Source organism: Papaver somniferum, chromosome 3, assembly GCF_003573695.1.
Source record: "Papaver somniferum cultivar HN1 chromosome 3, ASM357369v1, whole genome shotgun sequence".
Taxonomy (NCBI): Eukaryota; Viridiplantae; Streptophyta; class Magnoliopsida; order Ranunculales; family Papaveraceae; genus Papaver; species Papaver somniferum.
Window position 1 is genome coordinate 158409285 of NC_039360.1, and position 16296 is coordinate 158425580.

The following is a 16296-nucleotide window of genomic DNA, read 5'->3' on the forward strand; positions in this document are numbered from 1 at the left end:
TAAGACATGTGACAACGAACAAACACTAGCTCTTCTGGGAACTGCGATACCAGGAGCATACAAATTAAATATCCCACGATCGGCCATAAAATCATGTCACAACTAGCTAAACTCAAAAAATAGCAAAAATCATGCCACATAATAACTTACAATTAAGAAACGCTTGTGTGTACATATTTCATCATCAAACACGTGTATATAGGAAGATACGTGGAGAGCATGCAGACAAAGTCATCAAAACACGATGACACACACCCATAGCCAAGAAGCCTATCCCGGCGACGTCGGATCTTTGTCCGAACCAATCTAAGGGAAGAAGTTAAAAGATGTACCGAAAACACGATGTACCGCGGAGCACCAAATAACTCCCGAAGAGTTACTTTACCTCATCCTCAAAATAAGCCAGGATCAACGGTGAAGAGAAGGTTAACTGACATGGACGTGACAGGGGCAGAAGACACTTGTCTGACACCCATCACAATAGTAGAAGACTGCTTCGGCCCAATCTTTTTCTTCTTCTTCGACACCTGCAAACCAACACACGTTCCACAAAAAGAGTTATTTTTTTCATAAGCTTGATTTTCAAACAAGGAGGGGCGCGACCAGAATCTGCAATAACCGTACCTTGGCAGTAGTGACACCCTTCGGTGGAAGTATAGCACCAGAACCTTCCTCCTCGTCTCCTTCAACGACGTCGAGGGAATAAGGAAAGTTCATGCCTTCAAAATTTAAACGCCAGGGACAGAAATATCCATAACGAGCAGGAGGAGATTCACGTGGCCTGCTACTCTCGGAAGGACGCCAACCGCGCGGACCGGGAATCCAACCGTAGGCCCAAGGACCAACAATTTCAATAACAGTGGCGTGCCACTCATAATCATGGTCACGCTTGATCCTTTCACGCGCGGGAAAAAGTTTCCGCTGACTAGACCCATCGGTGCCTGGAACATACTTCAGTTTGGCATCGCTCACCTCACTTAACAGACGAATTTCGCCGCAAAGAGCAGCGAGGTTCCGAAAGCTAACACTCCACGGTTTACGGTTCCTACTATTGACATAATCACCAAAGGAGTTGTTGAAGTTTTCAGGAGTATACCATTCCCTCTCAGCGGGATTTGGAACGTAACACGTCATCGTCGTCTCCCCCTTACTCCGCAGATAACATTCCCTCAGTGCACGGAGATAATTCCCCGACAATTGAGACTCGGAACGACTGTGAGTATTGGTGGAAGAGCCTTCACGACCAGCCAGCACATCGTAATAGAAGGAATCACCAGACTTGTACAACGGCAGCCTAAGACCCGCCTCGAAGGCTCCAACAGTAGTCAACAGGTGAAACTCATCAAACTGATACTTCGAGATGAGCTCGTAAGTAATATCATCCTCAGGGGAATAGAAACGAATCTCGAAGGCTTGAAGCTCATGCTTTTCCTTCAAAACTTCAAGGTCAATATGCTTGAACGTAACTTTCTTCTTGCTGACCGAAACGCTGGTATCACCGGGGCAGCGTCATCCTCTTCCGCGGGATCGGACGAACCAACAAAAGCCTCGGAAGCTCTTCTTTTCAAAGAAGAATTCTTAGACGATTCAGCACTTGGGACACCACCTTTGGAGTTCTTCCCTTTGAAAGAAAGTACTGGAGGCGGCGGCAGAGGATGTTGCACGGGTACCACAGAACGAAGAGGAGGAACATCGAAGGCGCCACCACGAGGAGGTGTCTGCGTACACCTAGATTCATCACGAGGACGAGAAACCGCACGATCGGAAGCGTATCGAGACCTGGAAGGATTTTTCGAGGGATCCCCTTTCCTAGGAGGAGAGGCCTTCGTCCCAGAAGAAGAAACTTTAATACCACGGGGATCCATTTGAGACGGTCTAGAGAGATCTCCCCCAGGTGGATATGTATCAGACTCTCTGCGCAGAGGGGATCTCGGTAGAATGGAAGCCAGAGTTTGATAAGGAAGTCGCGGACGGTCAAACATGGCTGCGAAGAGGTACAACATAAACAAGTTAGAACCAAACACGAGGACATCACCAAAGATCAAAAAACCACAAAATTAGCAGTCCATCTCAACACAGCACAGAAACCCTAAACCTAGCATACATGCTTGAATTACCCAAAACCCTAAAACCCTAAACTTAAAAGTCCAATCAAAACAAGTAAAACAGTGTCCTCCTCGACTTGAGACGAAGAACAGGGGCAAACTAGCATACATGCATTAAAAGATGTTCTTCATCACAAACAAGGGACGATAGCAGCAGAAATGGGAGGCTCCGATACGATCAATAACAGAAAATTTACGATCAACACAGCTTAAAACAACAGAAACAAAGAAAAGAAACCTTACCACCACAAACAACATCAGAAAGAAGACAACAAACCAGAAACAAAGAAGAAGCGAGCATGATTAATGATAAGGCAGGGAGAATTTAATGGTTGAAGAACAAAGAATGAAGACTGACAGGGAGAATGAAATTAATTTTGAAGGAGAATGAAATTAATTCTTCTTCTCTCCTTAATATACTTGAAAGAAAGAGAAGGAAGTTAATGGAGGAATGGGAAATGTGCCCATTAAATGAGCAGTTAATGCACGAATAAGAAACATGCCCAAGTATCTAGGAGAAGTTATTAGGAGAGAGGAAGAATATGTAATGTTTGTTTTCTTCAACGCTCCCACTAAACACTCAAGCCCAAAGAAAAGGGGCAAATTGTGTGTACATATTTCATCATCAAACACGTGTATATAGGAAGATACGTGGAGAGCATGCAGACAAAGTCATCAAAACACGATGAAACACACCCATAGCCAAGAAGCCTATCCCGGCGACGTCGGATCTTTGCCCGAACCAATCTAAGGGAAGAAGTTAAAAGATGTACCGAAAACACGATGTACCGCGGAGCACCAAATAACTCCCGAAGAGTTACTTTACCTCATCCCCAAAAGAAGTCAGGATCAACGGTGAAGAGAAGGTTAACTGACATGGACGTGACAGGGGCAGAAAACACTTGTCTGACACGAGTAGGCGCCTCAACTACCCGCATTAAACACTCTGAGCAGTATACGTGTCGATCAACCCGTGGAACGAACGAGGATGGCTCTGCGTAATCAAGTTAGGAACGAAGACCTCCGCGTGATGGACACAAAACACAAGAAGATAAGATTCCAACGGCCCTCAGAAATGGGTCCCACACTCTAACCCTATAAATACCCCCTCTCCACCAAGAGTGAGGGGATCGGAAAAACTAGGGAGAGAAGGGGAGAGAGAAAGATTGTGAGTGTAAGTTTGTCCTTTACAATATACAGACCTATGTAAACTCCAAAGTCACTCAACTATCTCTGTAATCACCAAGTACATAGTGAAACAACAACCCCGTGGATGTAGGCCTTAGTGCTGAACCACGTAAATCCCAGTCTTATTTACATTTCAGCACTTTATATTCGCTTAACGCTCCATGAGTCTTTACTTTTATACTTTGTTTTCTTTATCTTCCCCTGCGTAAACGCCTCTCGCGATGTTATTAGACGAGGCTGTGATAAACCCGAGGGTTTTGAGCCAAGGAATCAATGCAAATATATCATCAGTGTGAGTCTGTACCTAGAGTACGAACATTGTTTGTGAACATGTAGATGCCTTCGTGATTTACGTGTTCACAACGCTCAATATGATCGGCCCAAACAATGACCTAATATTGAAGGCACGGTAAAATTCCGCAAATCCTTTCTCGGACACCACTAGTTTGTTAACCAATTAAGAGTCACTTGAATGTCTCTTATATATATTATATATTGTCTCTTACAATGATTTTCCTGCTTGGGTTCAAACCTTAATCCAGCGGGATAAAACTCTTATGTAAGAGAACAAAAAAAAAAGGTAAACATGCTGCAAACTAGGTGAATCAGAACAAAAAAGAAACTAAATTTATTTTTGTGACACCCTAACAAAGAGAGAAACCAAGTGAAACTAGGGTCTCAGTCAAACGATTGACTTGTAAAGACCACCTTGACAATCGATCTCAGTTTCTATAAACCAACCCAATGAAATTCCGCGAATAAGTTTTTGAATTTCATTTTTCATTCAGAAAACTTCTCTCACTCTCACTCTGCTAAACCTAAAAAAATCTCAATCAGTTTATTCGATTCTCTGTCGATCTCTCTGATAAACCTAAAAGAATCTTCATACACTCTCGATTCAATCAGTTTGTTGATTCTTCTGATTTAATCAGTTCACTCGATTCTCTCTCGATCTCTCAACTAAACCTAGAAAAATCTTCATAAAATCTCGATTCGAACAGACATGAGTAATTCAAGAGACAATTCGAAATCAACTAGAATCAATCAACGAACTCAAGGTATTACAGTGAGGAAGGCTCTTTGATTCTCTCTTTTCAACAGTAGACTAGGATTCTATGAACTGTTCATATTTTAAGCCAAGTTGTAATACTTGCAATGTTCTTTTTATCTGAGTGAATTTATGCATTAAAATTTATTGCGTTATGTGATTAAAATTAAGGATAAGCACCAGCAAGAAGTCTTCCTTCGCGAGAAGGCCGAGTCCTCAGCAGCTTCAGCCAAGATAGAACTTGGTAAGTTCTTGTTAACTTACATCTATTTTCTACCAGGAAAAGGATATGGAATCTAGGAAGTCGAAATCTTCTCATGAAAACAGAGAATTACAAGAAGTCCAACTTAATTCAAAAAAGTTGGAGGATGAACTTAAGTTGTGCGAGCCAAATTCCTGGTATCTCGTGTGCACAAGATGTACCGGTTAAGTTTTCAAATCTGCGAACGTAAGTTCTTGAATCTTGATATTTCTTACATGTCACTTTATTTGCGAAAAGCACTGAAACCAAATCCAGATTGTTCATTATAGCTTACTATGATTGCTACTTCCATAACAACAAGTCTTTTGGGTATTATTATTGATAATCTTGCCCTTTAATTATGTAGAGAGGTGATTGAAAACAGGTCAAAGATCGGTGAAGTAAATGCTTGTTTAAAGCAGATGGAGGTAGCTTTGGAAGTGGCGGAACATGATAAACAACAAACCGAATCTGATGCTGCAGTGGCCAAAGAGAAGGCAGATCAAGCAATATCGGAAGTTAAGAGACTTGAAGTGATGGTAAGATACGTGTTCACCACATTTGTATTCTCTAGTAATTATTGCCTAACTGAACTCTTTGATCTTTTCGCTGAACAAATTACATGTCCCATATGATTGTTCTGCCTGTTTTCTGGATTTGTTTGTTCTCTGGCAGTTGTTTCTGTTCACCACTCAGTTTTTTGATATCTATTGATTGGTTACTTCAGCTTTATTCGGTTAATGAGGAGAGAGATAGATTAAAAAGTGAACTTGCAAATGGGTCTCTTGTTCAGGTGTTGATACTCATCCTAATTCCCGACATCTACATTTCCTTCATATTTTTTGGGGTCTTCCTGATGATGTTTATTAATGAAGGATGAGTTGGAGGCATCCATTTCTGTAAAAGAATTAACTATCAAAGAGCTGGAAAATAAATTGTCTGAACGAGAGGCTGAGATCGAACATTTGAACTCCAAGGTAACCTGAACAAGAGGCTTATAAGACATCCCTGTTTTGGTTCATATAAATTTAATATCTTTTTCTTTACACAGGTTGCGTATACGGTGTTGGACTTCATCAGTCAATTACTCAAAAAGATAGGCGTCCACCTAAAAGGAAAGCTGAGGCAGCCAAAGCAAATAAACCAGCAGGTTGACCTAAAATCCTTGGCTGATGAAGAAGTTCAACCAAACGGTATATGTACACTGTTGGAATGTCAAGTTTGTGAATTTTATTTTATATTCTTATTCATATCTCTACTAGTTATTTCAAAATTCATACGGAGCTTTAGTTTTGCAATCTCACTGTTTTTACTTTTTAGCTAGAAATGAAATTAGTGGTCTTATTTATTTTTTTTACTTTGAAAGTTGTGGTCTTGCTTTATTGCGCTTCATCTGGTCACTAGCTTCATGCTCCATAAAAAGGTGAAAACACAAAAATCAGGTCTGCAAAAAAAAATTCTACAGCTTTCTTGACCAGTCCAGTTGCATTTTTGCTAAATTTGGGTCAGAAAGAAAACATTGTTTTGGAACAATCCAGTGATTTCACACGTAGTAGACAACCGAAAAGATCGCAGAAATCCTGATAAATATCATCAATTATCAATAAGAGATGAACTGAATGTCTTATATTTGCAAAAAGGTTACCTGAAAGAAAACTTAATCAGGATGAATTAGACACTGCTGTCAACCATAAACAACAACAAAGAAGGAAAAAGAAAGAGGAAAACAAAGTTCGGACTACACAAAGCTGTCATCTACTACTTGGCATAACTGATGGCCATTGGGTTCAGAAGAGAAACTTTGAAGCCCTGAAGTGCCTGCATGGCGATTAACGATTGCACCTCGTCTCCAAACTCTACAAATGCAATACCAGGCTTTGCGTTGGTCATTCGAATTTCCTTAAAGCCAGGGTATTGTTTGAAAAGCAATTGCAGCATCTGGTCTGTTGTTTCATGAGGGAGATTCTGGATGAACAGTATGTTGTTTGGAGCTGCATTAGAATCTTGCTCGCCAGATTTTCCTGGGCGGAAAGGAGCCTGCAAATGTTGACACAAAAATGTTTAGCACAGATGTAGCCTGAGTTGCTCATAATTAGCGAAGTTATTCTCATGTGCAAATGGGTCTTGCCTAACAGAGAAGTGACAAAAGAAACTTGTAACTTAATGCCATTCCACATCATATCTTAAAAAGCGAGAGAACTTACGGTGGATCCACCATTATCCTGAGCAGTTGCGCTCGCACCATTAGCTCTAGGACCAGCTTCTGGCGTATCTTCAGCTTTTCGTTTTTTATCAGCTGCCAAAACAGAATTCGTTTGAAATATTTATTAAAATAGAACAGACATTCAAATTTAATTTTTTTAAAGTAACGGGCGATTTTAATTTCAACATGGATGACCAAAACCTATACCCAATGGTATTACAGTGACAAAAAGATCACTGATCCATAATGATCTAGAGGTAGGGCAACCTAAATCCAAAATTTCACCAAATGACAGAATGAAAGATTGAAGACTGTGAAATACGATTATACCAATGCACTTACATTTTTCTTCGTTCTTCCTTTTCTTCTCTTCTTCAGTTTTAACACAGTCTGACTTTGTTTTTGCATATTGTACCCTCTGAAACAAGTAAATCATGTATTGTGATCAACTAACAATGTAAAATGCGAAAGCCGAGTGCCACTCTGTGAACACAGTGTAAGCAGCTCACAAGCAAAACTAATTCTCACCATAAGACATATGAATTATCTGTAGATGACCACAGAGTTCCTTAAATAGAATCTTGAGCTATACTGTATACTTCTAATCTATGGTATATCCTGTCTACTAGCATTGTATGCCAATGAACTTTGTGTTATATGATGGCAGATGCTAAGATGATGAAACTTAAAAGTAGGAATAACTAAATTTGAGAATACCCATAATCTACAAGAATCTGGTGAAATACGTCTTTAGTGGAACAATATACAAATCACTTCCCGGGGTTATGCTCATCACATGAGTTGTAATAGTTCAGTTTTCCCACATTTCGTTATTCATTCAATTAAGTACCACACGGATTGCAAGATTTTAACTGGGGACATTCCATAAAGCAAGTCCCGATTTAACACAAAAACATATACAATTGCATAAACAGAATAAAAGTCGACACAAGAACAATGAGACGCAAAGACTCACCAAAGGTTTATCATAAAACGAGACGCCTTGCATGTGGCGCACTGCATTACTAGCAGCTGTAACTTCACTAAACACAACCCATGCTTGACCACGAAGCTTTTCCGTCTTTAACGCAACAACATCTAAAATCCTCCCATACTGGGAAAATATAGCATAAAGAGATCTCTTCAACTCTGCCAAACCAGAAAACAGAACATGAGTTAATCATCTATGCATCCAAACCCTTTTACATCATATAAAATCTAAGCCTAAAACTAAGGCAATACTTTCATATCCCTTCAAGGTACACAAAGAAGAACCTAAAATCCTCCCGAAAACATTCATAGAATCACCCACAGGCCACAGCACTACAAAGGAGTCAAATCAGCTGAATTGAAACCCTACAAATCATCATTCTGATAACGCTACAGAACATATGGTTTAATAGTTGACCCAGGATTCAGTCCAACATCTAACTTCAAAAAATAACCATCATCCTTTCGTGCTAAACCATCACTTTAGTACAGTAAAAGAAAATTCGAAACATCTTTCTTTTAAAGAAATCATCAATGCCCACTCACAGGTCAACTTCTCTTGTTCACATAGTCAATTCAATTCAATTTGTTAATTGACATAATTGTCAAGTTAAAGATTTATGTAAGAAGGATCTGCTTGGTCTTTTAGGCGAAAAATACATTCTAGCTTGTGACTCTTTAGCTTTACTGGTAAAGCCCGATTATCACGATTTCGATACATGAAGTCTTCTACCTATGAAAAATTACTGGCCTATCAAGTATAATACACTCTTCTGCCTGCAACCCACCACCAGAATCAGCTAAAAACCCACCTCTAAAAACATAAATTTGCACATTATGAAAAGATTAACACTCAAATTTTTACCAATACAGTCAATACTCATGTTCTAAGAAAATCAAATCTCATGAATCAACTCCTTGTGAACTCAATTAGGTTTACAATTTCAATAAAATCAAAACCCCTAAACCCCAAACTAAGTTACATAGATATAATCATGCTAAAAAACACTTGGGTTTCTTAATAATTAGCTTAGAAACGGAGATATTTGTATAAAAACCCTAAGTGTAAAAGAGTGAATAATTTTTTTTAGGGTTTATGAGAAGAGTGTTTATTACCTTCTTTCTTAACCTTTTCGTTAAGGTTTTTAACATAGATTGTTTGATTTGGAGGTATATCTCCTGAAAGCATGGCTGCTGCTGTCGGTGGCGGTGGTAGTGGTGGTGGCGGGGTGGTGGTGCAGGCGATAGCGAATTTACAGAAGAGAGATGGAGGAGAAGAAAAATCGAATCGAGTTCTGGAGGAAGAGGGGGATTTAAAATGGGCTTGTATTGGGCTTTTTGATAATTGAGCATATCCACGAGAGAACCATCAAGTTCCCCGCTAAGCTAAAACTGATCCGGACCGTTGGATCACTCAAACAATATCCCGGTTAAGCTCGGTAACCGGGTACATGTATTCAGTTTGCTTTCTAGTATAACAAAGCCTTTAGTTCAAGGAATTGGATTCTTGATAATTCAATTTAGGGGGAATGTGACCAATTCCTTGAATCAAACAACATAAATTTGACTCTATATAATTAATTTAACAATGCAATGGAATTGGATTCTAGGATAAAATAAAATGTAACTGGATTACCTCAACCAAACATTAATTTTTTAGATTTGAATTCAATTCCAAGAATTGGATTACCCCATAATTGAATTCACAGAAATCCAATTTTTCCAACCAAACGAGGTGTAAATGCTGAATTTGCATTCCCTATTGTAAAAGACATCGTCTCTTATTTGTTTAATATTGTTTATAACTTCCAATGATAATGATTGGTTGTTATTTTTTGCATGAATGCATAAGACAACAAATTAACCCTCTTTTTTTCATATTAGGGTGCACATGGGTCGGTTTGGTGGGTTTCACCTAATACCAACCAAATTATAGCGGGTTTTTATTTTCATAACCAACACCAACCGCTCAAGTATCGGGCGGATTTTTGACCCGTCCTTTACGAGTTGGTCGGTTTCGGGTTTTAACCCGCTTAAACCCGCTTCAGGTTGTAATAAAGAAAAATTATCGGATTTACGTGTAAAACATGCATGTTAGCTTTATTTGTCTCGACACAGCCGATAATTTTAGTTATGGTGCTTACAAATGGATTGTTCCTTTGGTTACTAATAACAGACGCTTGGAGAAAATTCTCTTCCCCATCTTTCAGGGCCTCATGATATTGAGGCAATAATTATACGTGCTTAATATCAATTTTCCTATATTTCTTCATTTGTCGGGATCGAATTGAGTAATGACCCTTCTTTCGCTTGCAATCATCGTCTTCAGCACATTTGGAAACCTAGAGAGCACAACTGAATGGTTGGAAGTCGTCTTCAATATCACTATTCTAACCAGTGGCCTCATATAGGTGATTATGTTGATTGGAAGCATTAAGATAACTAAATCAGTAATTAATGATTCTGAAATTTGAGAGAACGTCTACTGCCAAGGAATATATAACATCAAGTCATTCAGCAAGTTTTCTCTCATACCATGTAATATTATATCCAAATATGGACCGGTGATTTTTGCAATACAAATACCGTAAGTTTCCTTATCTACTACTAGGATTTCGATCAATAGACAATTAGGATTAGTTTCTATCAATGGTCTATGTTTATCGGATTTTTCGGGTGGATTTGGGTGGGTTTCTCTAATAACCAACTACCAACCCAGCTATAACGGATTTTATTTCATAACCAACTACCAACCCGCTATGGGCGGGTTCGGGTTAAAAACCCACGTGTTTAGCGGGTACTGACGGGTTCGGGTAAGTCGGGCGGGTCTTGTGCAGCCTTGAATCATATACATTCGTAAAATTAGCTTAGGTAATGGTACATAACCGTTTAATTGGATTTTTAGGGCTTTTAAATGCACGTACGTCTGACAATATTACAGGAAGAATGATAGAGAATTAGAACGTTATTTGGAGGTTATTTTGCATGTGGGGAGAGTGAATTGGTTAGGAATGCTCGGGATTTCAATGACTATTTTATTAATTTAGTACCAGTCCCTGGTTTGATGCTAGAGAATTCATTGGCTTTATCTTATGTAAGGAAGATAAATGACAACCAAATTCACTAGCACTTTGCTCAAGGTTTTCTATATTGGCAAGTATGTTGTCGACAAGGTTTCACCTGGTCAAAACTTTAATCCAAGAACCTAATTCAAACTTATTCCTAAGTAAAAAATTAAAGTTATTTTAGAACTTAATTCAGGTTAAGGACACATGGGATGGAAACAAACCCTTTATGGTTAGTTCAGAGCTATTGAGTTATAATAAAATACACTTGTAATATTGAGTTCACCAAATATGATATAGTGGCGTTCACGAAGATGGAGCATCCAGGACGCCGGAGCTAGCCCATGACAAGGATAGGAAGTTGCATGCCTACCCTTGTCATCGGTTGGCTCATATATTAGACTTTTTGTAATAATCTGGTTTGTCTACTTTTGTCAACTTATATATCCAGATAAATAAGTTGACACTCTCATTCCCTCTTTCTTTGTCTCACTCCCCACGATTAGGTATCTAGCTGTGATCTGGAGAGAAAGTGGGTGGTAAAAAGGGAGAAATAGAATGAGTAATCTTGTAACTTAATTATATTGTAATTTAAGTTTAATCTTTCCAATTGATTCAAAATAGAATATGATCACATTCACAGACGAGGGTTAGATAGATGCATTCATGCATAAGTCACATACACACTATAAATGTAATTTCGATGGAAATACTAATTTAAGGGGAAAGTTGTTACTATTAACATTTAAGGGAAAAGTTAAACCACTCCTCAGTATAGAGGCAAACTCGAAAAGCTCTGGAAACACCTAAAGCCTTAATCTTGAGAAAAAATTTGACGAGGAAATGAGAAACTAGAGAATTTACTACCTACATATCCATTATAGCTGTTTATTCGAACAATATCAAATTCTCTTTGTAACGTTGTTATTTCGATCCGCTCGAGCCTATTACAAATAAAGTTTATTATTCACTCCTCTGTAACCAATAACATCCATCAAAATGCATCTATGAAAACAAAAGGAATACTGGGTGAGAAAATATGTCTTTGTCTGGTACATTCAGGTGACCAAAAACTTTTTTTTTTGGGAACAAAATATTTCAAATTGAAGAAAATTTCGACCATTTTTCTTCGGATTGGCATTGAAGATCTACGGCCGTTGTATCTCTCATGATCAAAATAACTTGTTTAGAGTATGATCCGTAAACGAAGAATTTCGAGTCCAAATTTCACCCTTAAAAAGAATGTTCAATTTCGAGTCGGCTCATATTTAGGTTATTTTCTTCCAAATTTGTCCAATTAGATGGATATCTTATATACGGTTATGGTTTATATGATCTTAAAGAAATTTTAAGAAATATTGATAGATGATGAAAGCTTTTGTGCTTTGAAAATTAACCCAGAAAAACGGATCGTACACGGGTCAAAACGTGAACCTTACGTACTGATTTTCCATTGCTAAAAAGCTTTTGGGAGGCATCCACTACTAAAAAGTCGTCTAGTAACTTTTATTTTAAAAAACTGCAACGACAATTTATCTTTATTAGCATAACACGAACATGAACCTTTCAACACGCACACACGAGTAAACTAGCAAAATCCGCCGGGTCCTCCATATGTATGGTATGTCGTCGATGAAGTTCTTCCATATAACCATAATAAAATATGTCATAGTTTTTCTTACAACGAATAACTTTCTTCATCTTTTTTTTCATGAGGATCTAAAAGGTATCAGACGCGTCATTATATTGCATTTGTGTAAAATAGGCAGCATGGCTAAAATTATCATCCGGAACATAACCGCTTCCTATTTGTGGAGGAAATCCATCTCCATTGTCCATTGAGTGTCCTCCCCAATATATACGTTCGACACCGACATCACCAAATCTAGGAAAAATTTCTGATGACCAATATCCAATTTTTGTGTCTTGAACTACATACCACCGTCTATTTTCTGAAGAATTCTACAATTATAATGTCATCAACACAAACGAATAAGAATGGTATATAATACTCAAATGGGCGTTGATAGCTTGCACAACCAAATTATGACTATATATAGCAATATAATTTACTTACCAGATATATATGGAATCACATTTGAAGCACAGCACCTTCATAGATAGATGTGACGTTTTGGAGGCTCATCCGGAGTAATTTATTGGTCAACTTGAATAAAACCAGGGAAAAGAGTGTTATAACATCCAGTTTGCTTGCCGTTGTCTGCCTACGAAAATAAATTTGTTAGATTTTAATAAGCCTAAATTCTATATTTTATGTAAACTTGAAAATTATTTGTTAGTCAACAGGGAATAATAAATAAATATTGGATGTAATTTTATGATGATTTAAAACTTTCCGTCCAGAATATAAAATTTCGAACAGTAGTGTCATTGTCGTACAATATAGGATTCACCTATAAATAAACATAGTTTTTGAAGTTAGTTTCTACAAAAATCATTTGTAGATACCATACAAGACATACATATATAGGAACACTAAAAACAATATTTATGTTAATCTAACATTTTTATTTAAGCCTCTAACATTACCATGCAAGTCAAAAATTAGGCTCGTCAACTGATCCGATATGGAGCCTCAACAAAGCCCCACATGGGTCCCCCGCATTCCAAGTGTTAACTCAAGTTCAAATGAACTTGTTTTTGACATTTTTAACAATGATAATAATTCAAAGGATCAATATTTACGAATATGATCACTAGTTGCTTTAATTGTTTATAGCTGCAACCCAAAAAATTTGATTCACTTACTGTCCATCCAACATGTATTCTAGAGTATTGATCATCCCATCCCGATCTTAAAGAAATTTCAGCTAAGTTGTATTTTCCAAGGTTTACGATGGGCTTCCAAATACTCATCTGTGCACTAGCCCCGTAAAATTTTTCATCTTTATTTTGATACACAACACGTGCAAACTGAGAAATTTTAGATATACATCAGAAAATGACATAATATCAGAATTGATACTATATTCACCTTAGAACAATGATACAATGATTAAAGATACATAATACGCTTACATATTCGTTCGTGTCATCAAATATATGTCCAATTGATGATGACAAATACTTGGCTCTGATTAGATCTTCTTTTTTGTCCTTTGTATAGGTACTGTTCCATGTGGACACCTCTCTATACGAGCTCGAAAAATTGATGTTTCACCCCTACCTCTTTCCAACTCTCCACCCGGTTTCATCTAAAAATAAAACATTAAATAGATATTGAATACATATTCAAATAAATAAATAAAATGGTATTCTTAAATTATTTTTGGGTCCTTACAAGTGTTTTTGGAGGAAAACTATACCGCACATTAATTAGAAATATAAATATAAAAAATATAATACATGTAGAGACATTATACGAACCTCAATTTTATGGCTTTTGAGCAAAGGATGGTCAAATGAAGGTTGCTTGTAAAACTCGACACAATCGTAGATGTCACCCCATGACAACTATTAGAATACCAAACATATATTAGATGCACTGTTAGTCGATATGAACATCAGTATAATAAACTATTGTTTAGCTGACATATCAAAATATTATCTTACATCTTACATGTATTGTCTTAACATGAGGTTTATTGAGTATCTTCAATTGTTCTTCGAACTCTAACTCTTCTTCCTTTGATATACTTTGTCGTCCGTCAACTTCATAGTTTTCTAAATTCAGAATAAAAGCAATGACTACAAAGACCAAGAAAAAAATATAACTTTCCATTGGTGATTTGTACAAATGCTATTAGCTGATCTGTGTTTAGTAATATTTATATACAAACCAAAACCTACTTAAAGTTGTTTATCTATTTGTGTAATAAATATAAGACATATTAATTAAGTCTGTGGTCATTAAATGATTTTGATTTTCTCATTAATAACGAAATCTGATATAGATTTTGCATTTAAAATATACCCCTTTAATTAATTAAGTGAGTTACACAAATGTCATAGTGACGACAAAAACAAGAAGAAACATACGATAGATATCTTAAAGGGTTTTCTCTTTGGTTGCAATATGAATTAGTTTCCAACCTTGCTATTGGGATGTATCATTTTGCTTAGGAGTCCTATTTGTGTAGGTAGAAGTAAATTAATAAATCATGTGAAACCTCCTCTTATAGGTTTTCTGAAAAAACGCAATTTCCCAAGTTGGTAATGTGAATTTAGAGAAGGATTGCGCCAACAAATTTCAAACATAAACTTGAAAGAAAAACCTTTTTATTAACTTTAGATTTTATATATAAGAAATTATTTTGAATTAGAACATGGATATCCAATAAAAAAAAGAATTTAGAACATAGATAGAACATTAGTATATATAACTCGAAAAAATTAATTAATGCACAAAGTAGAATAAACTTAATATTATTCTTTCGCATGGTTGAACTTGTATATACATTTTACTAAAAGGGAAGCATTGTGTCTGCACCAGTTGGATCCCTGACATGTTTATGATAAATTTGACTCTTTGCCTCTTAAAACGTGGATCATTGTCATTCCCGATTAATACATATGACTATAACAACCAAATTTAACTGTGTTTGTCGGTTTAAACTTATACTGTAAGACTACTAAGTACATTTGGTTATTGAGTATGTAAGAGATGCATAAATTTGAAACCTAATAATATATAACCATTAGTGTTAAAAATAATCGAATTAAGTAAGAACTCCAAGGATAAGAGTGCAATGAAAATAAATATAAAGTTACATTGTACAAATATATGCTTATATTTTGGTAAACGTTAGTGTTTGGTTCCTGAGTTTTCTAGTTGATTGGTTTAAATTCTATACCTGTTGGTTGACTTATTGATCGTGAAGAAACTTGACCATACAAAAAAGCTTCTCTAAGTACTGTGATGCATATATATCAAAATGAGTAGTAGATCTGCTTGTCATCTTCAATTCCAATCTCCCAAAGGTCTAGTTCTGTGGTGTGATAATATAGGTGCCACTTATCTAATGACTAATCCTATTTTTCACAATTGGACATATTGAAATTTCATTTCATTATGTTCAAGTGTTAGTTGTTGCAAAATCTTTGGAGGTGAGCTTCTTATCAACTCAAGAGCAGGTGGCTGAGGTATTTTCACTAAAGGATTGTTTACCATGGATTTCTCTCTTCTTCTTGCCAAGATTAGTGTTTCATCTCCTTTATTAGTCTTTGTTATTGTTCATGAATTGTTGGTAACCGATGAATACTATTACCGAATCTAGTCCGTTATAGATTATGTTCACATATATCAAGTTTTCCCACTTTCTTTGTTGAATGAGTTAGCATGGTAGTTTTTAAATTACCCAAATGACTTGTGGGTTAGATTGTACAAAGGAAATTACTTTCCACGAAATCATCCATTCCATAAAAATAGTCAATACAATATCTCTTGGATATGGACAAGTATTAAGAAAGGTTTAGAAGTCATCAAGAAGAACAAT

At 36.8% G+C, this 16296-nt stretch overlaps 1 protein-coding gene across 1 annotated transcript; it reads right to left on the minus strand.

The window, feature by feature from the left end:
* Positions 1-6151: 6151 nt before the first annotated feature.
* Positions 6152-9063, minus strand: LOC113361739 (U2 small nuclear ribonucleoprotein B''-like). Its single transcript, XM_026604873.1, has 5 exons — positions 8892-9063; positions 7762-7934; positions 7128-7203; positions 6787-6878; positions 6152-6619 (listed from the first exon to the last, which is right to left on the minus strand). Exons 1-5 carry the CDS (start codon positions 8962-8964, stop codon positions 6341-6343), a joined length of 693 nt encoding a protein of 230 aa, XP_026460658.1. The 5' UTR covers positions 8965-9063; the 3' UTR covers positions 6152-6340.
* Positions 9064-16296: the final 7233 nt, after the last annotated feature.